Consider the following 27,756-nt stretch of genomic DNA (forward strand, 5'->3'; position numbering starts at 1 on the left):
AAAGAAAAGATTTCATAACCTTCAATCGAGATCATATTTTACTTTCATCACATCTGTGTTTATATTATTACAAGCTTTTTGGGTCTTAATGTCCTCTGCTCTAAGCAATAATCATTTTGGCTGATATACAAATAAATGTCTGACTTTGTTTAACTCTAAAAAATACTGGCTTGTTCTTATCAATGGCATCTTAGAATAACTCTGCATGTCAAGAAGAGGCAGGGACCAATCAATACTGGGCTTCCTTTAATAAAAAGCAAGTGCAGGGAGTTGTTCGAGATTCTATGATCCCACTGTACAAAATAAAATCTCTCTTCCGGCTGTTTAAAGATGCAAGCGACCTGGAGTGAACACGCTACATATGATTTTTTTATTATTACTCTTATTTGCCCTAGCTCTCTTCATGCTGCGCTTACATGCAGCCTTAATATAACTGAGAGTGAGGCTTGCTAATCTATAATGTGGCAGAATGTTAGCTGGAAGAAGTTATAGTAAAAATAAAGGTAGGCCAACACAAAATTCTCCTCTTGGTTACGCAGGTGCAAATGAATAATGAAGACAGTACAGTCCTCCTTGATTTAAACTGGAATGGCATAGAATAGAAACTCATCCAGAGAATTTCGAATTTATGTTTGCAGAAAGAGAAAAGGGTAAAATGTCTCACTGAATGTAGGCATGGAGATCCTAACAGTGGTGTTCACATTTAACACAATTGTCTATTATTACCTGTCTCCCAGGTAGTTTTTACACTCCCATGGGATAAATCAGTGCAGTTCTGTTGTGGTAAAGGGGATGACTGAAATTCTTCTCATCTCAGAATCCAACAGAGAATTTCTAAACTCTCTGACTGAGTCTTTAATATATTTGAGTTCCAATGTGGATGTGAAAATGCTCTTTGAAACAACAGAAGTAAAAATGTTATGAAGACTAAACAGTGAAGTAGTATCATTTTATAAATACATATAGTCACTTAAAATTGTTTACTTATTCTCCTGTGTAAGAACCAAGCTTTTGTGACCTCCGATTAATTTACCATTAGCCTGAACACACAAGGAAAGTGAACAAAGAGGCAATTTGGAATGACATTTATCAGCTGTGGAACTGTCGCCTTCTATTATATCCACAAGGCCTTGTGCTTCTTGCCTCCAGAGAAGGCTGTGCTGACTTGAATGAAGAAGAGCATTCTTACTACCAAGAATAGTTACAGCACGGACAGCTTCATCACTGGATGCCTAGAACGGAAAGGCCACCTCCCCCATTTCTAACTTGTGTTAAATGAGACCAACAACCTATTGCATAGTGGACTTGCACAAAACCTTGGCTTCACACCAGGATAAAAAAAATGGAATGGAAGAATGGATTGAGGAAAGGGAGGAATGAGAGAAGGGAAGGAAAATAAACTTTATAGGGACAGAATAGCCCAGGTGGTTTGCTTGTCCAAAAAGGACGAAACAGAAAAAAACTTCTAGCTCTAGGAGGCAGATTGGAATCTGACGTGCATTTGTAGGGAGTGAAAGCCATTCCCATCGGTGACTGTTTGGTGGTCTGTCTGAAATGACGTGCTGCTCTCAGTCAGATTTGTAGTGGACACAGAGCACACTGCTGCTTTCACTACCGTATCTGGAACAACAGCCCCTTTTGTTGACACTTATAACAGAGGTCAAGAATTGAATATACATGGAAACTAACCCCTCTTGAATTGAACTGATACAGGTTTGTGGGCAGGTTTGCATAGCTTCTGGTGCTGTCTTCTAAATAGACAGCTTTGCTCTTCAGGGATCCCAGTCTGGCGCAGGGTTGCTGCATTTGGTTGTTTTGTCGATTGGTTTGAAGTTACGCTTTTATGCAAACTATCTCAGTACTGATTTTCCAACATTGTAGTTACACTGTTCTGGGATTTCTTAATTGAAATAATGGAACAGCAGGGCAAGTCCCCTTCCATTTGGCTAATACATTAGTCTATTTTATGCTAACTCAGATGGATTTGTGTTTGTGTAAGGGAAAGAATACCTTCTCAAAACAACAATTGCTTGTTGAACTGGGAAAATTTTTGAAACACCTGCATAACCTAGAGGCTTCAGTCTGCTAGAAAATCAACAGAACTCTGCCTGCTAAGTGCCTAAGTCACTTGTGACAATACAATATAGACTCCGAAGTCAATTTTATCCATTGATTTTCCCCCCTTTTATTGTTATGCACCAACTGCATCTAGGACAGCTTAGCTATCACTTTAAAGAGGACAGTTTTGTCCACTGTGTTGCTGATTGATTTGTTTACTCACCTTTAATTTGTTTTTAGCTATGACTATTACAAAAGCGTAAAAATAATCAAATACAATGAAAGTGCTTAGTTCAAAGTTTGCCTGTTTAAGGTAATTGAAAAGCTCTATGACAGTGCTTTGCAGAAACATAAGCAAATTTCTGGTGATTGGAGACATTCATACATCTACATTGTACTTCCACATACAATAGGCAACTATAAAATTTCTTCTGTGCTGCAGCACACCACCCGCTGTGGAAAAGAATCAGTATTATATGATAGTAGTTAAAGATAGTTTAGTAGTAACTGTAAAACACTCAAACATTATGAGTCTAATTCCAGTCTGGTTTGCATTGCTGTAAGTCAGGAATAGTTCTATAGCAGCGAACGTACTTACCACTTACGAAGATCAGAATCAACTTCTTCAGTGCCTATAGCTGAAACAAGACTGTGCAATGTAACAACATTTGCTTTAGCTAAAGGATGACTTTCCTAAGTTACAATGTCAGAGGAAAGCTAAGCTAACATGTGGTGCTTGAATCTAATACCACATGCATTATATCTGGCTACTTAAAAATCAGTTAAAATTATTTCTAAAGTATCCCCTTTGCTGAAATGCGTGTTTTCCTTTTTCTGTTTTTTCTTGTTGTTTTTTATGATGGTCAAACAAAAATACATGACTTAGAATTTTAATGTATTTTATAGCACTGTCTGTTACTATGTGTATAATCAAGCCAGGTTTATGAGTAATTCCAATTACCTCGTAAAAAAATTGACCCAAATTTTCTATGTTTGTATAGTAATAATTATTGAAATCTTGAAGTCCAGCTCAGAAAAAGATGAAAAAATCTAGAGGCTTATACAGAATTATCCAGGCCATCATTTCAAATTTTGTAGAAAGAAATGGGAGGCCCTTCCCACTCTCTTGTTCTGCTGAAGGAGAAGTATATGTTTCTTATGATATTTTTGTGCTTGCAGTTCTAAGTCTGGGAAGTTCAGAGGAAAACAGAAGTTAAAAAAACACAAAACACACTCAGACAATTTTGCCCAGCTGGGGGGTAGAGGGCTGCTGAATTTTAAGTAAAAATTCTCTTTAGTTTTTATTTAGTTCACCTATCTTAAGTTTAAAACAAAATAACAATAGAATAGAACAGAACTGTAAAATTACTCTTTATTTTCATTACAGAAGCATATATTTTATTGATGTGAATAATTTCTTCAGGGACAATTCTTACATAAAAAGTGCAAATAGAGAATGTTCTCTAATCCTATCATGCTAATTTTCCAGTCCACTGGCCGTCTCAGTTCCAAAATGCTATGACAAGGTGGTATCACATTTGATCTTAATATATATCATACAATCTTGCAGGTTTAGAACTTCATATGAACTGAAAACAACTGTCTTTGCTTGGGTAGTGTTGTGCCAACAGCCGTTTTTTAATAACATTGTTTTATTTTCTACTCATCCTAGGATGAAGTGGCCCAGCCTCTGAACCTTTCAGCCAAACCCAAGACATCTGATGGCAAATCTCCCACATCACCCACCTCTCCTCATATGCCAACTCTGAGAATAAATAGTGGGGCCAGTTCACTAAAATCCTCTGTGCCAGCAACATTAGCTAGTCCTTCGGCCAGAGCTAACACAATAGGTAAGCTCACTTTCATTTGTCCCTCTTCATATCCACTAGTAGGTGTTATTAAAGAGTGGGCATTTATCAGCCAGTGCCAGACAGTGATGTATAAGCATCACAGGTTGACCCTAATAGTGCGTTTATTGATATCAGTGAAGAAACTCCCACATGCTTCACAGTGCAGGAGGAGTATCTTAACCTTGTATGCAGACTAGGGAGACAGAAACCTGTGTTATTTGAGATACTGCTTTGTCAATAACAGTCAATAAATGATGTATGTATAACGGCAAACATTAAAGAGAGACAGATTCTACCATGACATCTAAAAAAAAAGCAAGTGATGAATAAACTTTAACAAAAATTTCCCTGCTGGTTAGAAGTCTACAGATGCAAATAAGTCTTTAGAAAATTACAGGTTTAATGCTTAGTCCACTGAAAAACTTCATGGGGCATTATTTTACCTTAGTCTACCGGAGAAAATACTAATGGCTAACTAAAAAAACAATCAGCAGATTCGCTTTAAAACAAGTTTGATGTTGTATCTTGCAAACAGTCTTGACTGGCTGTTTTGAACATCATTCCAGAAAACAATATTGCTTTTTCTTCCTGTCAAAATTGCCTCTTGGCTAAAGACAATCTAAATAATAATGGTCCTGGTGACGATTTTACACGTACAATTTTTAAAGGAACTGCTCTTTGTGTCTGTATAAGTAAAATGCTTATACACCCCGTTCCTGATCCTTCTAACTGAAACATTTTATTGCAAGGAGTGATTTAATATAACCTGAATTAAGATTTCAGGATGTAAATTGAAGCCTGTTTAGGGAATTAAATGTGCAGTTTGTTGTACCCTTGCTATTGTGGGACTTGCTCCTAAAACATCTCCTGTTGGCCACTTTCAGAGATGGCAAAAGAACAAAAGGAAGCATAGGTCAGGTGTATCAGGAGCTATTTATGTGTTATCACGGTGCTATGTAGTGAAAACATTTTCTTTCTCTGTGGGTCTCTCCCAAGCTTTTTGTAGCCCGTATTCTGCCTAAATAGATACCAGGAACACCCACAGTTATGTCCAAAGTTTAAAACAGATATAGATCCCACTCTGTTACCCTGCCACTGTATCTACATTGTAATTACTAATGTTGATGAGCATTGCGTATGTCAGACAGAGGATATGCTCCTGTGTCCTATACAAAGGAAAATAAAGTTATATGGTTTGATATGTTTTATATAACTGTATAAATGTTTCATAAATGTCCCATTGTTAATTGTTAATAATGTTAATTAGCCCTACACTACACTTGGGTAGGTGATAATGTATTTCATCTTTAATTTGGTTGGCCCTACAGCTGTCTGAGTACAATGGACTGAGTTTCAGTTTTTTCACATTAATTCCCTTGTCTTCAGCAGAGTAAGCATCACATTTAGATGTGGAGTTAAGCATCTGACCTGCATCTCAGTGGCAGGACATCTCTTGTTCTCTGCTTTCCAATCTTCTTTCCCTACACACCTGATATTTTTCATAGGTTTGAGACCCCTGCAATTTACTTCTTTTAACAAAATGCAGATTTTGAAATGCCGTACCTGTAATGAGTGATAATGTAATTGGATAAAAGCTATGAGGATGAATGGAGCTTTAAAGGTCACTCTTGTAAGAAGAATTAATGCGTTATACCATTAATAAACCATGGAAAACTGTGGAGCAAAAGATAACATACTTAAGTTATTGTTAATGACATAGAGTTCACTGCTGTATATCTTCTAGCTACAAATATAGAAAGTGATTTTTTGAGGTTGCTGAGCAGTATCACTGTGCATACTGTATATATAAGATAAGCATTCTTTAAATGTGGTGCAGGAGCAGGACAGACACAGCGTACTTCTATCAAAAGTCTGTCCTTTATGGAGGATTAGAAGAACGAAAGACTTGCAAACACTCTACAGAGTCTTTTTCTGCCAACTGCTAGGTCAGATCCAACCAAAGTTATAGCAAGCAAAAGTCATTACCATGTAGAAACCCTCTGGTGACCTTAAAATATTGTGCAGGCCATTTGAGGTTACCCCCCAGTAGGATCTATGCCACAAAAAGCCCACTCCTGCTGATAATCTTGATAGCAATTTTAGCAAAGGGACTAAGGATTAAAAATGGTAGAGAGGTTGGGCTACCTTTTTACCTTGAGAGGTGAGTTCTTCCAGGAATGGTCACTTCTTGGGAAATCTGCAGATAAGTGCTGGACAGTTACTTGCACCATTTGAATGGTTGGGGCTGTCAATGCAAAAGAGAAGTTGTCGGTCCTAGGTGTGCATGGGCCCACCTTCCTGGGATGCAGCTGAGCTGTCCCCTTTCCTTGCCACTAGCTTCAAATTAAAACTGCTCTGTGAAAGCAGTTCTTCAGGCTGCTCGTTTCCAGTGGCTTGGAGAAATGTTCATGTGCTGTTCAGCTGTATCTGGAGGAGGTAAGCCTATGAGCCTCCTGTGAGTAAGAGTATAGCTACTGAAGTCGGGCATATAGATACGTAGCCCTCTTCTAGAGCTATCCTTATAGCATATAAATTATGCTACAGACTGAGCAGTCACACATGTCATGGCTTCATGTATGACTTTAAATCCAAGCATTTCTTTTTGGGAACAGGCATATGTCCATGTACTAAAAACAGAAACAACTTCTCTCTACCCTTTGCCATTATCTTCAACATCTCTATGCTAGTTTGGCAATCCTTGTAACTCAGTGCATTTTATGTAATGCAGTTCCCCTCTCTGTCAATAATTCACCACCTACCCTAAACAACAATAATTTACATTCAACTCGCTTCTATATTAATCATTTCCCTGCACACCAGCATCTTGGCAGCTACTGAAAAACATAAGGAGTGCTTGCTTTTATTCAGTCATGTGCCAAACTGTCTCAAAGATAGCAGTATTCAGGAAAAGCCAAAATAGTCTGGAGAAGGGCATGAATTCCAGTTCCTAGGCAAATTCAGCTGCATTACAGATTGAAAGTATTATACCTAGCCTAATCAAGAGCACAACCAGCTTTTAATACTACTGTTTGTTTGTTTGTTTGCTTCCTTTTTAATTTATTCTGACTACAGGCAAGCTTGATCAGTAACAAATGCAAAGTGGGGAAGAAATCAAGCAAGTTGTTAAAATGGAAGTTAAAAAAATTTAACTAGTAGCACTGTGTAGGTGCAGGTTATACCCTTCCTTATGCCGAGAAAGCTGGAATTACTAGAATTCCATTGGCTTGGAATTACTGAACTGGGTCATTTGATAAAAGCAATGTGGATCAAATGAATTTCATTAAAAACTCTCAGGGTTCTCGGGTATTTAGCCAAAAGCTCTCTCTTAATACAATTAACAGCACTGAAACTGCACAGAAACTTCTGTTTTTTGCTTTCTGCCAGCCAAAGACCAGAATGCCAGTCCCGTTCTGTGTGTAATCTAACAAGAAACAACAATAAAATCCAAACCAAAAAAAAGTCTGTAGAGCAGTGCAGCACTGAACTAATCTGACATCGGCTTCTTCGACTGAAATGTTTTAAGCAGCAAGACAATGTCCTACGTTTTTTGGCAATCAGTGGATCAGATGGAAGAGCCTAGCAATACAACAAGGATGTGTAATCTGACATGATTAGACAAGGCTCTTTAGGAACAGAACATTCATAATTGAGACAAAGAAAGAGTATTAATAACACTTTCCTTACACGGCAGTTAGCCATTTTATATTTCCTTTCTTTAATCTTAGTGTTTTTCAACAAATCATGGGATTTAATAGCGTGTTTTGGCAGATTAGAGGATTTATGGCCCAGATGTTTTTTGTTCTAAAAATGGATTAGGGTGTAAAGTTTGCTGGAATCCATGGAACATGTTGAGGCAAGCCGGTCATTTTGTGTGTGATTAGTGCCTGCCTTCTGTCTCACAGTCCCTCCATCTGTCACAATTCGCCAATGGATCTGGGTAGATTTAGCCTCATGTCACAAACAGAAGTCCCTTTTCTGGGCACTTTCATATTACAGATTCATTTTATGCCATTTTTATGCCCTAGTTAAAAGACAGAAAGAAGTGTGTGTGCGTGCGGGCGTGTGTGTATGTGTGTGTGCGTGTAGAGGGGGAGGGGGAGGGAGGTTGATAGATATTAGCCTCTGCTTTAATGTTTGAAAAATAGACTGGGGCTTGGAGTCTCCCATCAGTATTCTATCCTACAAATCACATGCAGATCATAATAAGTATAATCTGCAGTACGCTAAAGGAAAAAAATGACAAAGTGTCACATTTAAAATTAAATAGTATTAGCTGTGCCGGTGATGCTTGTAACATTTTAAAAGGAAATAATTCAGTGACTACTAAGGCTAAGCCCTAGGCTGTGAATTTGCAGCAAAACAGTGGACATTTGACCTACTATTAGCAGCATGAATAGGAGTGGGAATGTAGGTCCGTGTAGCTGTGGTTTCTTATACATTTCTGAATGACAGGTGGTGGTGGGGAGCATTCAGTGGATGAGGTTTCTCTTCCCAGCCATTATGCATTTCATATCTATAGCAAACCACCGCCACCTGTGGTTTATTTTAATGTAGTCACAAGATTTTAGAAGGGGAAGAATAAAATGGTCTATTTTTAAGAGTTTTGGATTGCTGGCATGATCAAAGCTTCCCCTAACTCCTATCCAGTTACATCCTGCTGCATACAAACCACAGGACTAACCTCTGTAATGTCAGGAAAATATTGAAACTAATGGGATCAAGTATCAGGATGCTGATTTTGGCACTGATGTTTCTCATGGTTTATATCCAGGTGGCTCTATCATAGCCTTAACAGAATTACCAAGCAAAGACAGGTTTATGGGCTATAGCTTTTAACTCTTTCTCATTAATAGTGATAAAACCTTGGTGAATTTCACTGATGAAAGCTAAAGTGTTTTCTTGTAACTTTCTTTTTTTAAGATATCCTTTCTTCTATCACGTCGTCAGGTTATTTAAATGACCACGATGCTGTTACCAAGGCAATCCAGGAGGCCCGACAGATGAAGGAGCAACTTCGGAGGGAACAACAGGTGCTTGATGGGAAAGTGGCTGTTGTGAATAGTCTGGGTCTCAATAACTGCAGGACAGAAAAGGTCAGTTCCCAACACTCCCTTTGTAAATGGGATCATATTTATCTCTACTTACAAATACGTAGTTTCTTCCTCTCTTTTTTCTCCTTTCTCTTGCTCTGTTTTCTTCTTTCCTTTCAAATAGAATAGTTGCTTCCTTCAAAAAAGCAAAATGAAGCAAAATGAAAATCACAACCAAAAAGCTGACAAGAGAGAGAGACCTGGAGATATTCAACAGGGGGGTGGTGGAGGTGGGGAGAGTTAAAACCCTCATGAGAACTTTGGAGGCCACTAATTATCTGTTCCAGCCTGTCAATATGTATTATGACAAGGTGATCTTGGAAATCTCTGGGTCTAAGTAGAAATCTTGCTTTATGGAAATGCTTACATGTGTTTGTGAGATGAGCTGGATTTGAAAATATTCAAGCTTCTTTAGGAACATAAGCTTTGCTGATACTCAGGCTCAGCTTCTGGGTATTTAGCCTTATGATGTTGTCATATATGATATTTTGTGACCATCGCAATGTAGCACTGTCAAGTCATGTTAGATGACTTAATAAAATTAAAAAATCAGAGAATTGACAACACAAACTGCACAAAGTATTTCCAGTGAAACTTAGAAGCAGTGGAATATGTGGGCCTGGCCGCTTTCTACTTTTGAGTTGGCCTGTTAAGCTGTACTGCAACAAAATATAGACAAAGTGAGTATTTTCTTGTTAAAGCTTGTACATACTGTAACTGTCACACCTGTCAAAGAGTGTGTGATTTCCTGCTGTTCTCTGGAAATCCCTGATGTCTTTCTGTGCGCTGTCCTGGCTTATGGAGGGTAAATGGACCTGCTGATCCTTTAGCTGCCGCCTTTACAGTGAGATGTCTTTGTAATACTGCCACCTGAGATATATATCCAAACTCTTGTGTGCAGCTCAACTTTATTTGTTTAGCAAGACTTTTTCTTGAATTCCTCTCTTTCCCCTGCAATATTTTCTGAGATGATACAGAATCATGCAATACAACTAAAATGACTGTTACATTTGGTATAAACTGAATTTTATTGAAACCTCTTTTAGTGGCTTTTCACCGTAAGGCCTTGTGTGAATCACTGAGATAGCCAGATAAATAGAATGAATAAAAATGATCAGCTATTTAGCAGAAACTTGAAAGTCAGTCATCCTAGGAAGCTTGTGAGTCAAACAATATTGTCCAGAATGAGCAGATTGCTAATTTGGATAGCTTTCCATTTTCCCTGTTTTTTAGATGGAGTTTGATCAATAAGCTGTGAGAAGCCAGCAGTCTGGGTAATGAATGTTAAATGTACGTGTGAGTCTCTCACTACTGTACTTTTTTCATCAGCCTATCCTGGGTGTAAATGATGTAGAAATGACTTCAATTTCATGCACTTTCTTGAGAGGAAGGGGAAGGAAAAAAGAGGTCAGTGTAATAGGTATCTGGCACTATGTACAGTCTCTTTTAGAAGAATAAGAGCCTTTGTATGGGGCAAGAGAAAGAAAGAGAGGAATGGAGCATGTTTACGGCATTTCTTATAGAAGAGTACCAGAAGGGAAAAGCAGAGTGTCAGATATAAGAAGAAGTGATCACAAGCACAAAGGAATTTATATTCAAATATTTAAGCATTCTTGAAAGGATGCTCAGAGCAGAAATTTCTTTTCTCTGCTCCCCGTGTAGAAATGACTTTAACACTCAGCCAGATGCTAATGCAAAGTGACTCAAGCTATTCCTCGCAAGCATAGCTAAATTGCCGTTATTTGTTAAGCACATTGAATTCAGCTGTGGATACAGCAGTTGGTTGCATTCAGAAAGCATCTGTACCCTCTTTTTTTTTTCTTTTTTTTTTTCTTAATCCTCCAAAGCAGAGACAACTCTACCTATCTCCCCCCTCTCCTCCCCTGTGCTGGCTGGGAATTGTCAAGTGACAACCGACCAAATCCTTTTGGACAGGAAGCCTTCATCCTGAGTTCTATATACTTGCAAAGCAGGCCTTGTGGTTGGATCAGGAAGCCCATTAAAAGCACTTTGATGGTATGGAAATTCATCTTCATGAAGCACCCAGGCCCCTAAGCAGCATGCTGTTTAGCTGTGGTTACAGATCAGTCATTCACATCGGAGGGCAGTAATTGTGCTGACGGCTTGTACGGCAATGGAAGTACATAAAATAATCCCAGGCCCTCCACCACGGCATTGCGAGTTAATCTTCTTTAATACAGATCGGCTGTTGTTCTAACACATGACTTTATGCTGGCTCTAGTGACTCTGCACAGTCTTTTGATTAAGTAACAGGAGTGGAACCATCTGCATTCACTTTATTCTGTTACTTCCCTATTGTTGGGATTCTCCTTACCCCTTCTGTTTTTACTTCTCACCCTCAACCCAAGTTGAAGTTTATTTTCCTCTCTAATTCATGCCTCCTGGTGGGCTTGTGGAGGGCAGAGAGTTCTTTTACATGGTAGCAGGAAGAAAAAATTGCATTTGCTGGATTTAAATTTTTTCTAAAGCAATGCTAGGGCTTGGGGGTTTTGATAAAACAAATGCCAAAACTTTATCAGGGAGGCACTGATTTATTTTTATTATTTATCTATCTATTTATTTATTTATTTATTTAAAGTGGAGCCAGGGAAGGACAGAACTGAATCTGAGCTCTCCTAGACGAGAATGGCATTTTGGGTTGCTGGGTGACCACTTAAGGTAATAAGCGCTAGTTAAATGCTTGCACTGAATATATAGGGTCTCCTAAGCTGAGAAAGATCTGTCTCTTGCATTTGGCCCAACAGAAGAAAAAGTCAGAGGCAGTGAAGTTTGGGAACCTGTTCCTATCTCTCACATATGTTCTAGGCATTCCACTAACTAGCGAGCTGTGAGGTTCAGATCCGGAGAAACACCTGAGCTTCTCTAAAGCTTGTGACTTCTTGATCTAGGGCTTTAGTTATATTTTTCTCTCTTGTCAAGGGCAGGATCTGAGAGGAAGGCAAGTGTTGCCATTTTTAATTAAATTTCCTTTGAAAGGTGTTTTTTCCTGTTTTGAAGGAAAAGTATAGTTGGGAAGGTGGGTAATGAGAAATAGAGGATGTTACAGTGTAGCCACTAAGGATTTGGGTTCAGAAGCGCTGAGTCCTGCATGCTGGCTTGGCTGCAGCCCCCTGAGCTTTTCAGACATTATGTTTGCTCACTGGTTGCTTGCTAACAGTGAGATTTTGTGGGGGGTGGGAGGAAGTAAAAAGAGAATTAGTCTAATATGTAGCTATGTGTACGTGGGCATACTCATGCATAGAAATGTATGTTATGTCCATAGTGATGTATAGAAGAAAGGTCACTTTACTTCATGTAGAGAGTGATCCCAATCTTTATGGGCAACAAACACCAGTCTGGGGATATCCGGAATTTTCCTCCCTTCTTTGCTGCAATGGTTAGTGTTACAGAGCTCACTCTGAGGCTTGTTGAGCTTTCTGTTGCATTAATCATAACTGCAGCTGACCAGTGAAGGTGGGTGCCTTAGTTTTCAGATCTGAACTTGCCAATTAGACTATTGGTAGGGATGTATCCACCAGGAATGGGTGGGTAGGCTCAGGACTGGAAACCACCTTGGTGAATCTCTCTGTTAAAGCCCAGAGGCTTTTTTCCACATGTGTACATGATCCATTATCTAGAGCTTTCATGTTCCCAAGATGGGTTTATCCCTGTGGATGGCCAGATGTGTCAGCTGTAAGGCAATAGTCAAACAGGAATTTTGTGGAGCTGGAGGGATGCTGTGTAAAAGGAGTCATAAATAGGAAAGGATTTTCTAAGTGATTGGGAGGATTTGGGTGAGTCACTTTATGGGCATCCAACTTGGACCATCTTGAGTGATTTGGTTTTCAGAGGCTTTCAGGAAAAACTATGAGCATCATGATGAACATAAATTTTACTGAAACCTATTTTAATTGCAAATGCAATAAAACATATTTTTACTTTACTTTTCTTGGAAACATTTCAATGTATAAACGAGAAGTGTATGTATATGTTTTTCTGGTTTCTTGGAAACCCAGGAGCATAGTTTTACTTGTAATTGCCATCTACAGTTAATTATAGCTTGATATGTACTATACATAAGCAATGTTACCTTTTATACATGTTGCTTAGAGTGCAGATTGTCATCTAATGCAAACACCACGATGGGCAGCATCAGAAAGTGGACTCTGGGCTATTTGTTCAGCCCCCAAACTGCATGTGCTGCTACAAATGAGATGTACGCAAACACAAAGCAGCAGCGTGAGTGTGCATGCATGCAAACCTCCAGTGCACCCTTCCACAAATGCACAGCACAAATACACGCAAAGCTAGCCCCTAATTTTCTGATTATACTCAGACTCTCAAACATTTATGTATGTGCCCTGGTAACTGTAAAAAAAGGTGAAAGGGGAGACAAAAGCAGCTATTTGAGCACATGTGTATATACACTGGTACAAACACAGGTACTGATTTTTAAATGTTAGTGCCTGCTGCTGAAGATGCAAGCAGCTGACACAGTTGTGTAAGTATATGCAGCAACGCAAGCATTTCAAACATGCACACAAACACAGTCGTACTCATAGCATGCTCTGAGATGAGTACATGTGAATACATACACATCCCGTGCTTAAGCGTTTCTTAAGCTAGGATGCAAGTTCTCTCTATTACTGCTAGGAGCATGTCCTTTTAAAAGGCTCTGACATGCGCTTGTCTGCTGGGCTATAACTAAAGAGCTATTTGTAACAATATTTATTCCAGCATTGTATGCAGGAACCTATTTTATTACTCATGCTTATGGAACACCAGGTTCAGGATGCCTTTCCTCCCATTTCCAACCCCCCCACCTTCCCCCTGCCACCCCCACCTCTCCCTCTTCCCTTTAACAGAGTGCCATACATGAAATGACAGTGACCAATGTTGACTTAATGTGGATGTTTAATAATGAAAAAAGTGTGTCAGTTCCAGCGTTAGTTACAAATGGCAGTAAGTATATCAGGTGGCAGCCCTGTAATAATTTTACATCCATCATTCCTTCCTGATGCCTCACTGGCTGCCTGATGGATGGCGCTAGCAGAGTTAACTCTTAAGAAACTGCCATGATCTGCCGAGCTGAAATGAATTCTGTCTCTGCTCTCCCCTAAGGAAGGAGGGGGATATTAAGACTCTTAAACCAGCAGATCCCGCTGTCTTTGAGAAATAGAACACTGGAGCTCACTTTACTAAAGGCATAAGAAGGAGCTGTTTTAACACATGGGATTTAAATTTCTCCTGCAGTAGAGAATTTTACTTCAATAACATTTTTTTTTCTTCCTCTAATGATTAAATTTGAACCAGAAAGTCAAGAAAGAACTGGAGGAGAGAAGGGCAGAGAGGAGAAGAGAAGGGCTGGTAAAATAGAGTCTAACCCACTGCTTGCTGCAGACCCTGCAAGTCTCTGGGTCCGACTAGAGCGAATAAGTGGCGATGGTTGAAACTGGGAAGAAAGGGACCTGGGGCAAGTTGGGCTTCCCAAATGGGAGGAACCCACTGGAAATAAGTCCAGACATGCAGTACTGACATTGTAAACCAAATCACTTTGTAAAAGTTAAACCCTGTTAATTTTCATAATCTCCATAGTATTTTACTAGAAAAATACTTCAGCTTTTCCAATGACTAGCAAAGGCTCTAGTATCCACAGACATTATATACACACACACACACACACTTATCCCTCCAAATTCAGCAGATAGGTAATTTGTCCTGTAATTTGTAGGCCACTGCATTCCTCGCTGGCCTGTAAAACACAGGGAAAGATGATCAGTGAAACTTTTTTGTTCCCTTCTCACACTGTGCAGAGATCCTTCTGTTTGGAATAATGATTATACAATGTGGGGACCAGGGAGTATGCTGTGGACAATAGGCTGCTGCAAAATCTAAATCACCCTACAACAGAAAAGCTGCATGTCCACTATTGCATGTCCACTTCTTACCCTTTCCCTACCCTCTTCTTAATTTTGTCTTACTGAGATTCTTTGCCAACAGAAATTCTTGTATGCAGGTTGCAATCCCCTTTGTTAACGCTATCAACGCAGAGCAGACAGTTTTCCAAAAGCATGACAACAAGGCAAGCAGATATTATGTCATCACCCATCCATCACTCTGTATGTCATCCTTTCAATAAGCCCAATCAGCACTCTCAACAGGATCATTCATATTAAAGAAGTCCTCTGTTCAACAGAGCTACTGTATCTATTGTATTTTCTCTTGAAACTTTTTTCAAATTTAATTAAAAACACATGTCAAGTTTGCACACTGCAAAGATCAGAATTGTTTTTGCCCAGCATTGGTAGCTAGGCATTAAACATTTTGACTTGGTTCAGCTGAAAGTTTATTCTTTTTTCCTTTTTCTTTTCTTTTCTTCTTTTTTTTTTTTAACCCCTTTTTTGCCATTTGCTTTGTGGAGCTTGTGTATATTTATATTTACAGCCTCTGCATTTAATGGCCACATGCCTTATTTTCACAGATGGCCAGTGGAAGACTTCCCCTCCCCCTTTTTCTTTTAGTAAAGCCTGCTTTTGGTTTTGCTACTTTTGTCACAGTGCCACTACTCACAGTTAGCAAGTGCCTACGCATGGGAGGGAGAGACTCTGCAATGAAGATTGGTTTTTATTCCCCCAGGGATTTTAGTTCTTTATTTTAGAACACTTCTTTTTTATTTCTGATTGAGCATCATCTGCTAAATGTCCAGATATGTTTTTAAAAGGACAAGTAATAAGAGTGTATGCGGGTCTGTGTTTAATACATCGTTATGGTGGGGATGCATGGGCAGGGTTAGCTAATAAAAAAATTAAACACACAGAGGGAGGGACAAATTCTGCCCACAGATGTGTGCATAAAACTCCCGTTGAAGTCAAGGAGAACAGCACGCAACCAGGCAAGGGAAGAACCCTGGACCCTTGCAGCTGTCAAAGTCCAAATGGGAATGTGACTCTTTCCCTCCAAAGGACAAACATTGGAAAGATTTGCAGACTAGTGTGGATAAGTGAGGACTGCAGCTGCTTATACCTTAGAGGACATTTTATTAAGCCCAATAAAGATGGATCAGCTTCCTCCCCCAAAATCATACAATTGATTTGGGGTTCTTTTTAATTCTTTTCAGCTTTTTAAAAGTTTTAAGCTTTGCCCTACAGTCATGAGAGCTAATTTCTTCCTGGGGTTTTATTATATTCTTGCATGAACACATGACTCCAAAAGACAGGGCGTTAAGCACGTGCATGGGTACCAGCCTCAGTGCAATACCTCTCCGCAGTGTAATAGAGGCTAGGCCTGATTCTTCTCTCATGGTGCCACATGTTGGAAGTAAACCCACAGAAGTCAAAGGATACAAACTATTGTAACTGAAAAGTGAATTGCGTCCACTTAGTCTCCTGCCAGCCTGTCGTGTTCTGTCAGTCCTAGAATGCAAATATTCATTTAGTTGAACGCCAAACAGTGTCTTGTATGTTTTGAGGGTGCAGAACTTTACCTTTAATTGTATTGATGCCAATGCTGGGGAGTAAACAAACTAAGCCTTACTTCATGACTGAGAAAATGTGGCAGTTTTTTTTTTCTTAGGAGATAGTCTAAAATAATATGTGAACTTCTTTGTTAGGGCTGGAAGAACTGTAAGCAAAGGTACAGTAGCCTTCACTGTTTTAATACCTTCCAGGGAAAAATTGAACAGAATAGTCTACATCTCTGTAATGCTACCATGCAGTTGAGCCACCCATTGATAGTAAACAATTGCCAGGAACACGGATCCTGCTTTTTTTTACTTTTTCTTTATGTATGTGCAGACCATCTTTCCCAGGATATCCTGTGTGGGTTGTGATTTCCATTTTGATTCATTTTTGGTGTACCACGTCTTTTTCCCAGTTAACCCTTCCTTGTCTCACAAACCAGCTGTCATGGCACTTTCTGACTTGCTGCGAAATCCTTCATTTGAATTTACATGGCACATTTTGTCCAGAGATCTCAAAACTTTTCATGAAGGTGGGTAAATGTCAGGAGCCTCATCCCGCTTAGCTAGGGAAACTAAAATGCAAAGCACCTGAACAATTCAGACAAAGTTAGAGAGCATGTCAGCCCAGAAAACAGTCTGGATGAGAAACTGGGTCATGTAACTCTTAGCCTATTTGCAATCAGCAGATTACAGCTGGATCTGGTTGAAGTTGATATATACATCAGCACTGTGAAAACTTTTGTAGGAAGGAAGTAGTGTCTCATTGTTCTGCTTTGCTTTTGCTTGCCTTTTTATTTCTTCTTTAAAGTAATGGGCTGGCCCAGCCCTGCCTACCTTTCCATTTAAAAGTCTTGATTTCCACTATCTCGCAGAGCTCATAACCAAAGAAAAGGAGGGTCTTCATGTCTTCATTTCCTGTAGAAATATTGCATTTTATCAGTTTGTTTCCAAGTTTCCAAAATAATGCATTTTGCTGAGGAAGTCAGTCTTTTGTGGAATAAAGTATTAAAAAAAAAAAAGTCTTGGGGACTTGACTCTTAGGCATTCCAAGTTTTTAGGATTTTTCCCATTTTTATTTCAGTGTGCTGTCTTGACTTCAGTGCTTTGAAAGCTGTTGGCTTGAGAGCCCTTAGAAACTGAACATCTACATTCACAAAGTATGGCAAAGAAAATGACTATACAAATTTCAGTGAAATCCCCCTGTGACTGGGCATCTGTTTCTAAGAGGAGAGTAGTTAAGTGTCTGGGTCTACTCAATCCATCTGATTTTTTTTCCCTAGAAAGCTAATAGGGTGCCTCTCTACTGAGTCCATATAGCACTTCATATAGATTACAAATCAGATGTAATGATTCTCAGTTAATGTTGAACCAATCTGGATTTCAGTATACGCCCTAAACCAAAAAGATGTGATCCTTTACCAAGTGATGTAGTACCAGTTAAGACTGAATATAACAATTTTGAAACAAGTACCATCAAATCAGGAAGAGCCCCAAATAGAGAATGTTATTTTATTTTCTTTTTTCTGATGCTGCTTCTAGGTTCTGTGGGTGGATTATTCCATGGAAAAGAGAGATCTCAGATAAGCAAGACTGAAAGAGCTGAGGGGGTGGTGAATGTATTGTTTCTTCATGCTCAACTTTGATGCAACAACAACAACAAAAAATTTCCCAAATGATAAATTGCTGTGACATTGTAAATAATCTTTCATCTTCTTTGGTGGTCCACAGAGTTTATATAATTGGAAGGCTAAAACCCTTCTTTGTTATTTCTTCCCTTTTCATTAGTACAGTAGAAGACTATAAAATTTGCAGCCAGAAGGGGTTTAACAATTACTGAGTCAACATTTGAAAGTCTCACTGTATTTTATCATTTCATGCATGTGCTTTTTATGAGTTTTACAGTCCTGCAAGCGTTACTTAAGTAAGGTCCACTGTAATGGTGGATCTGTAACTGCTCTTATTTTTATTTGATTTTGCTTTCTCTAGTAACATCCGTCCTCAGCAAAAATCCCAGTTCCATGATCACAAAGAAGTGATGAGCTTGAGGTTCTAATTTTGAGATGAGATTCAGGAGTGCTAATATCAGTTCCTAAAACTACCAAAAACTTACTATGGGACCTCTGACAAGTCACTTAATCTGTGCCTCAGTTTCCCATCTGGTAAACAATGGTAATAAGACTGCTTTTCTATGCAAAATTATGTATATATTCACTGATGAATGCAAAACACTTAGTGTGATCTGTTATACATAGAAGCCTATAACTAAATAGAAGATCCTTCCCAAAAGAGCCAAAAATTCTCTTACAGCAATTATAGGTTTGACATGATCTGGACTGTAACATAAACAATATGCACAGCATATATTTTGAAGGACCATGGCATTAATACAGAGGATTAGAGCCTGGCCTGCAAATAACTGATCATGGACAAACTTCTGGGTACAGCTGTCAATATTGCCAGCGGCTCCTGTAAGTTCTTCCAGCTTCTCTGTCATATACAATGCCTACCTACCTCATTTTCCACATTTTGGAAGCATGTGGATGAAGAAAATTTTGTAACACAAACTATTGTGATCTTTAATATTGCTAGAGGCAGAGGAATTGCACAGAAAGATCAGTTTTAAAAAGTCTTCACTCATATCAGATGTAGGATAAGACTCTTCACCTTTTTTGGAAGCTAAGAAAAATACCATAATGTCGAATGGATAGTAACTAGTACCACCAGTGTGTCTGATAAGTAAAAATGTTTTTTCTGTAGTAAACGGAAGTGAACTTTCATTGCAGGATCATGGTTGAGCAGCTGATTTGCCTAATACTTTACTTTTTGTGCATATTGACCAAGTTACATGTCTGAATTTTTGTTATTTATTGGCACTTGCTGAGAGAAGACTTCTGACTCGGCACTGCAAACCACATGAGATGGTGCCACAGGCCCTACTCAGCAATCTGAGATAAAAACTAGCTTCTCAAAACTCAATCTTCTTGAAAATACCACCTTYAGAGGCTAGATGTGTGAATTCCTCCCACAGAGCAGAATGGTAAATACCTGGACAAACTGAACTTGCAGGGAAAAAAAGGGACATTGTAAAAAGGGCAGTGACGGGCAAACCGTCTGTTTCATTTTAGATTTTGACACTAAAGGGAACAGAGATAGCAGGCACTCTGTCCATCAGTGTATTCATAATTCTTAGGTGCAAGAGCTGATGAGCAAGTTTCTCCTTGCAGTCCATATGTACCAGTGTTTGGTTCTGGCCAGTTACTCTACAAATGCATTTTTTAGGCTGGCCTTTCAGTTCACTTGGAATAAGAAAGCCAGCAACGCAATGTGCCTGAACACTCCTACGCTGGTATTCTAGACTGGCTGTATCTCTGCGGGCATCAAACTTAGATGAAAAGTATTCATATCAGGGGAAATGGGGGTAGGGTTAGGGGAGTAGAAAAGTGAAGAGTGGACAGCTTCATTAAAACTGCTAACCTTGAATTATGCAATCGGAAAAAAAGCTGTTGCCAAAATGTAATTCTAACTGAGTTCAGAGCGCTGTCAGTGTTTGCCAGATAGCCCAGCCAAAAGGATGTCTCAAAGAGGGGGAGGAAGGATCCATTGCCATATGTCCAGCATTCACAGTAGTTGGAAAGAATTATGGAGTCCTTCGGGCATGGAGGCATGCCCCCGTTCTCAGGTGCACGCTGAGCCTTGGTACCAAGGTCCCACGCATGGCAGGGGCAGCAAGGGGAAAAGGGATTCGGGAAATATATCCAAATGTCTCTGTTCATCAAGCCTTCCAAGGTTTTGATTCACGTCTGTATAGTAGTGGGAGGAGTTCTGGCAAAGATTATCAGGCTGTTCTACATATGTTTTGACTCTTCTTGTTTTATGTTTCTTCTATGAAAGAGACTGCAACCAAGTTCTCGTCATTTTTAGATCAATGTTTTGTTAAACTATGACAGCTATCCATGACAGAGAGCCAAGTAACTTTTGTAGCTGACCACAAAACTGAGTCTGACTTGCAGTGCTTAGTCATTTATATCTTTATATATATACATATATATATATGTATTTTCTGCCTGATGCATTCTGTGTGTGTGTTTGTGTTTTCTTTCTTTGTTTTTTTAAATATAATTAGAAAATTGCTAGGAGCTCTGCTACAAATCAATCTTCTGCAACAGGTTACTTTGATTAGTAAAGTTCTCGAAACTTCTCATCACATTGTGACTATTGATGAGACCTGTCTGGTTATTCTTTGAACAATTGGGATATTGTAGGATTGTGCTCTACAGTATTATCTTCTTTGTTTTGCCTATTAAACTTTTAAATGATACAGACAACAGAGATCTCACTGTCCTACAGTCTAATAGAAATGACCATTAGGACAATTTGCCTCAATCTCTGCCTAAATTCTTCATAGACTCAGAAGTTAAAGAGGAGAAAGATGTTTATAAGATGTCTATTCAGTCTTCTGGGGACGGATCCAAAGTTCAGAAATTTAAAAGAAAGAGAATCACTTCATCTTCAGCAAGAGTTCCTTCTCCTGCAAGAGCAGAAGTGTTCCTTACTGTCTCTTTTCTCTGCTTTATGCAGTCTGACTTTTAGCAAGTGTCACAAGCAAACCTTTGCCCCATTTCCCTGGATCTGGACCAGGTTTGCCTGTTCTTTCCAGAGCCCCAGCATTATTGGTTCAAGGCTGTATTTGATTTCATTCATGCATTGCTCTTGTGATGAATAGCATTTGTAGCTTTAGGGTGTGGGGCAAAGCTAAAAAGTAGGGATTATCACACTGCTTATTTCCTTCTCTGTTTTTGGATTTCATCACCTGAACTCTCTTCCCTCTTTCTTTCTATGCCTGGTAGACACACATAGCGCTCGACAGAATGATGAGATAAATGTAAGGCACGATCCAACACAATGTGCAGGAATGTGCCACTGTCTCCTCAATTCTAATGCTATATAACAACTGCTTTATTAGAAGTTTGCTGCTGCTCCCAACATACATGTAGTCCATCTGTTATCACTGGGTGGTACCACGGCTTGCTACTGTTTACACTGCTACTCCACCACAAAGGAGTGGCGACAGTTTGCAGAATGTGTAATCTGTAACCAAATTAAGATAATGAGGACAGATAGATCCTCTTTTTGTATAAACTTGAACCCATTGTGCATATCTGTCTGAAGTTATTAAATAGGTTGTGTGTGAGGAGGCTGGTCTAGCATCGTCAGCATGTTGTAAGTTAATTTGGGGTCGGTGGAGGAAATGTTTTTTTCCTTTGTTTCTTTGAAGCTTCCATAAATACTTTCTCCCTAAACTGAAAGATGTGAGAGAGTTGCTTCCATCAAATGGAATGCTGTAACCCATCAAATCATCTCTTTTAAGCAAAATGAAACGTAGAAATGCTGCAAGAATCTTTTTCTTTTCTTTTTCTTTTTTTTTTTGCTTAACTCCTTTTGAATATTCTGTAATTTTAAAAGCATTTCTATATGTCAGGTTTGAGGAAAATCAGCAGCAGTGTATTTAATAGGAAGAGTGTAGGACTGGAAATCAGAGCACTACTTGAATAGTCTGGCTTTTACATCTTGCCCATTTTCATAGCATGTGAGTGTCTCTGTTCTGTTTCTGTTTTTCTAATACCATTGCAGAGAAGCTTTAGGAAAGAGCAGGCCTTACTCTTGTCTGAGCCTGAATTTACACAGAAAAGTAAAGTAGGCTGCTTTGACATCCTCTGTTTCAAGAGCAACATCCTGCAGAAATTCTTTTAAACTTCTACTTTATAGTCTCACTGTATAGTCCCAATTGTTATTGACTGAATTATTTTATTATTTTGTATGTTTAAGAAGTGCAAAGTAAATTGGCACCTTGTTGGAAGTATAGACTCCCTGATCACTCACGTTTCAAGTGTCTAGAGAGCCAGCTCCACGCCATAGCACTGAACAGCGCGGCTTGCAGGCTCAGCATGCTTCTGGCGTTGCTTCTCATCCCCTCTTCGATCATGCTTTCACTCTCTCACTTCGTCTAATGTGACTGTACCTCAAAATGCAAAACTTCTCATAAGAGGGATAGCAGCAGAGCATCCGTAGGCTTGTTAAGTCATACCCTGATAAATGAGCCGTACCCAGTGTGTACCTTGCAGACAGCATGCCAGAGTATTCACTGACCTTAAGACTCAGTCAGATCATGTTGGTAGGATGTGGTTCTGAATGTAACTGCCTCCAACTTCAACAGCTGCTTTTATTGCATAAAGAAAAAGCTGTTAAGCCTGTGCCCTTTGCACTCTCAGCTCTGTTTCTCTAAGAGGTTTATACATGATTCAAGAAAAATCTGCAAAAGAATAACTCCCCTGCCCCATCATAAACCAAATGAGTATATTCTCTTATATTTTAGGTTAGTGGCAACTTTTTTAAATGGCTGCTGACCTAAAAATTTTTCAACTCTTATCATTATGAAGCCGATGGTAAATAGTTTTTTTCTTTTTTTTAAGGAAAAACTGTTGATTTGCATTATAAATCTGAGATCCATTTGGAGGAGATCACAGTCAACCAATTTCTGACTTTTATACTGCTCACAGGCTGCTTTCGAAATGAGAGCTGAGTTAAAACCAGTACATTAAAGAGTTTGATGGAGCTAAATGCCTGAAAAGTTCAGGTGCTTATCTAAAGCGTCTCCAAGCTATCTGGGTCTGCTTTGTGTGGAAATGTTTCAGCAACCCTCTTGTTTGTGATAGGCTGACTCTGCTGCAAGTGATTTACCTGAAAATACCAAGAGAATAATCTGTCCTGCACTGTTTCAGTGATGATACATCTAGTTATAGACAGAGCCCAGGGAATGCAAAGGTGAACCACAACAAAAAAAGGATGTGCAGAGAAAGAAAGTTAACCTGATGGTCCCTAAATTGTGTGAGTGCACAAAGTYGGACAGATTAGCCTCATTTCTGAATCTTTCAAGAAAAGTTTTGTGAAATGAGTTCTGTGAATTTGAACTGTTCTTTGAATTGCAGATGCAGGACATCACATCAAGCAAGCATTTCTCTGTTCATATTGTTCCCTTTTCTGTTTTCTTCTATAATACAACCCTGTGACACTATTAGGCTACATAGAATAGTTGTAAAGTCTCTAGTTGCCATGTGAAATCTGAAGGTTTTTTAACTTGCTGATCTTTTACAGTCATCAGGAATGGAACAGATCAACAAAACAGCAGTATTTCTTTCAGGAAGAAGCTCAAAAGGATTTTTTCAACTGGAGCCACTTTATGATAATTCAGTATCATGTCATTTTCTTAGCTTTGCAAAAGGCACAGTGCCTAACATTTTGAAATGTTAGTATTGCTTTCCAGAAAGATTTATTTCTAAACATATGATTGTCAGGAAGATAGTATGTTTATGAGTAATATGCATAGGGCAAACAAAAACAGTTGGAGAATGGAACACCTTTGTATTCACAAAGTTAAACAATTCAGAAGGAGGTGAGGTGTTTTGAGGAGAACTTTGGAATTAATTGCCCTGGCATGTTGTTCTGGCAATGTCTTTCGACACCACTACAGCCTGACAGATTAATTGGCAGCACGCACTATCCTGTTGCAATCCAGGGTTCACAGATAGTTCTGAGTATATGAATCACGGACGGGGTGTTAGTAGGGCTGGGCAAGAACACAAAAACCACTGCACAAAGCTTATGCTTAATTCAGGCTGACCTTTTCCTGAGGCCTGCAGAAGTTTGATCTAAAAGTGTTTTTTCCTCTGAGCTGCTTCCTAAAATACTGCCTTGAAAAGAAAAAAAGGCAAAATTGCCTGTGTCTTTGCACTTTTGATTTTGGGCCAAAAATAGTAGAACAATAAATATATTGCAAAAGAACATGTATCATCTAAATTTCCAGTCCAGCTTTGCAGACCCAGGGACGTAGAGAGTTCAAGTATTCTTCAGATGCACATCCAATTTTATCATGCTTAACTAAACCAATCTTTTCAACACTAAAGGTTGCTCATCACTAGCTAATAAGCACATTTTAAAAAGGGCATTGTAGAGTATGCAACTATATCCTTTCCAGAAAAAATAGTTGTGTGTTCTTAAATACCTGGCTCAGTAAACTGTTCTGAATTAATTGTTATCCATCTTCCCTGTCAACCTTCTAAATTACCTATGAACTTTGTGGTTACAATACTTAATGATTTTCCATATAAAATCCTGTTGTCTTCCCCATATAGGACAAAACAACACTGGAGACCCTGACTCAGCAACTGGCAGTAAAACAGACTGAAGACGGGAAGTTTAGCCACGCAATGATGGATTTCAACATGAGTGGAGATTCTGACGGTCAGTACGAATGGCTTACCCTTATTTCCAGTTTTGTGTGTACATATCGTCAGACTCTGGAGGAGAATCCAAGTGCTTTGGAGGTGTGTGAGGGGAAAGAGGGGGTAGCAGTAAGCAGCTTCGAAAAAAGGCAGGAAAAATGATTCATCGTGTGGTGTTTTAAGTCTGGAGGTGATGTTTAATCTTCTCTCTTGTGTACTCCGTTTGTCAAGGCTGGGCCAAGAATGTATTTCTGATGGTAAAAGGGAATAAAGGAGGCAAATAGATGTGGGATAAATGAGATCACACGGAGTCCGTGAATTATAGAGCTGATCATCCATGGATGATGCACACTGTATGTCTGTGGGAACTTGTTTGGATTTGATGAAGCAATCCTAATGTTCTTTTCTTTCTGTGCCATTTCTTGTGTTGTTGTGGAGGTGTAAGCACAAAAATAGGCAGATGTGTAAATGTTCATTTGCTAGTTAGAGACTTGCTTAAGAAGAAACACCTGATGTTGCTGTATATCACACCATTTCCATCACAAAAAAGGCAGAAAATGCTTAACATAGTATGGCCGACAAGAAAGGAAGAAAATCTACATTGATGAGAGTTGATTTTAGGTTATAAAGAAGTAAAGGATGTTTTAGAAATGCTGTTTAATGCTTTGTGTTGAAAAAACAATTGGAACTCTTCATCAAGTCTGTTTAAAGCGTGTGATACTGAATCAATAGAGTAACTAAAAATTAGACATAATGTACAATATATGGTATTTACCTACTGCTTCAAATAAAAGAAGAAACACCATTAACTTACAGTGAACACTGACTCATTGAACTTGCTGCACCTGACATAGATTACTGATGGCAGTGAAAGCTGTAGAATTAAACACAAATTGGAAATGATTTTCCCTCTCTTTTTAGGAAGTGCAGGAGTTTCAGAATCTCGAATTTATCGGGAATCCAGAGGGCGTGGTAGTAATGAGCCCCATATCAAGCGTCCAATGAATGCATTCATGGTGTGGGCTAAAGATGAACGAAGGAAGATCCTTCAAGCCTTCCCTGACATGCACAACTCCAATATCAGCAAGATACTAGGTAAGAATGACAGAGCACTGTTCGTTCTGTAACAAAACTCGGCACTTTTGATTGAATAGAACTGAGCACCTGACATCAAACAGCAGTACTGTCTCTAGGTCATCTACTTAGCTACTTAATGACTGCATCAAGGACAGCAGCAATACAAGCTTCCACCGTGCTACCCAGTGGTATACATGACATTAACCATAACCTGAAGTGCTCTTGTGTCTTTGTAATTATTCAGAGTGTGGTGGTGGTTTCGGTGTGAAAATGTTAACTGAATAGATCAAACTAGTCCATTTTGTTAGGCTGCTGAACAGACAGAAAATGACTCTCATATATTTGCCCATGTATTTCATCTAACTAGATTCTGTGTGGTAGCTCACCACAGTATTTAATTCATACCATAGTACTTTCTGTTCAAACCAATGGCCATAGGGGAAGAATCCTAAAATACATCCTTTTATTTTATACACTTGATAGTTTTAAATGATTTTTATTACGTTCCTGTTATATTAATTTTCCCTTTAGTACATGATCTCTATCACAAGCTGCTTTTTTTCTAAATATTCTGAAAAGACTCCTGAAATCAGAATAGAAACATCAGAACTAATTTCCATATCCTCTACTCTGCACATCCCAAGCTATATATACTTGTCGTGAGCATCATCTGCTAATTTACATGCAGTAGTCCTCCAACTTTTCACTACTTACTCAAATTCCCAGGAACACATTCTGTCCTAAGTTATTCCTCTGTGACATGCTGAATGATATAGAAGGTGAATAAGTGAGGATCACTCAGGCCAATGAATTACCCTTATGGGGAGAGAAAAAAAAAATATCTGTGACCAAATCTGAGATGTTGCGTTTTTACTGTTTAAGACTGTGTTATAGACCATAAGCTTTCATCAGGCCGTGGGCAAAAGTTTAAGCAGGAAACATGTTTACCTGGGCTACAGATCTGATAGGTTATGTAGACAACTTGAGAGCCGTAGCTTGATTATAACAGCAGCATTGACTGTTTACAAAGCTGGTAAATATGCTGAGTTTAGACTGGTCAGAGGCTCAAGGTTTGGCTTGATTAGAGTGGCATTATGAAAAGTTAGCAGGGGGCAAGCAGAAATGAGATTAAATTGGTCTGAGAGGCAGAATGTATTGGCTATGGATGGCAGATGTGATGATGTTAACCCATGATTAAAAGGGTGGTAGGAGATGATTAGATTAGTTATAGGAACAGGATTAGACAGCTAAATTGGTTATGGTGATGGTAAAATAACCTTATACTGGTTAAAAGGGATTATACTGGTTACAGGTGTATGATGTGATTAGACTGAGGACAGGGCAGTAATAGTTTTGGTCTGTCGCTAAATTGAGAGTAGGGCTGATTAAGCCTGTTTTTAAATAATCAGTTTCAGAAATCTACAAGATCACTCTGAATGGCCCTTTTCATATAGAAAGTACAAAGAGAACTTGATGTTTTCCCTCTTAACTGATTGTTTTGGATAACAACCTCCAACAGCACACTGCTAATTCATTCTGCTTAAAACAGGCGCTTGAGTTGGGCTGACATTTTACGCAGTCTCTGGGGATCCTGGTTGACATTTTAAAGGGCTTCTAAGCATTTTATAATACCCTAAAATCTGGTTTTAATAAGCCATTCTGCTGAAATTGTTAACATAAGGAATCACCTTTTACTATTTGGCGCTAAATCAGGGAGATATGGGGACATCTTTTTCTGATTAGATATACAGTAGTTGGAGTAAAATGTGCAAATTCATTACAGATCTTGTTGAGGTGACAGACAGTATAGCTGACTCCAAACTCCTTTACTGTTTTGCTGCCAGATACGGGGAAAAGCAGGGTTTGAAAGCAGTTTGAAAGCAGAAAGATATGATGTTTCTATTTCTTTCCAGCATCACATTTAATTTTTTTATTCCTCCTCT

At 38.9% G+C, this 27,756-nt stretch overlaps 1 protein-coding gene across 1 annotated transcript in view; it reads left to right on the forward strand.

Annotated features, from left to right (window-relative positions):
* The window catches only part of SOX5 (SRY-box 5), a 453,937-nt gene that overhangs the window by 417,708 nt on the left and 8,473 nt on the right, over positions 1-27,756 (forward strand). The window contains exons 10-13 of the mRNA XM_026066897.1: positions 3,731-3,908; positions 8,856-9,001; positions 24,647-24,755; positions 25,658-25,831. Coding sequence (XP_025922682.1) covers positions 3,731-3,908; positions 8,856-9,001; positions 24,647-24,755; positions 25,658-25,831 — 607 coding nt within the window. The remainder of the gene's footprint in view (positions 1-3,730; positions 3,909-8,855; positions 9,002-24,646; positions 24,756-25,657; positions 25,832-27,756) is intronic.

This window comes from Apteryx rowi, unplaced genomic scaffold (assembly GCF_003343035.1).
Source record: "Apteryx rowi isolate R43461 unplaced genomic scaffold, aptRow1 scaffold_25, whole genome shotgun sequence".
In the NCBI taxonomy this organism is placed as follows: Eukaryota; Metazoa; Chordata; class Aves; order Apterygiformes; family Apterygidae; genus Apteryx; species Apteryx rowi.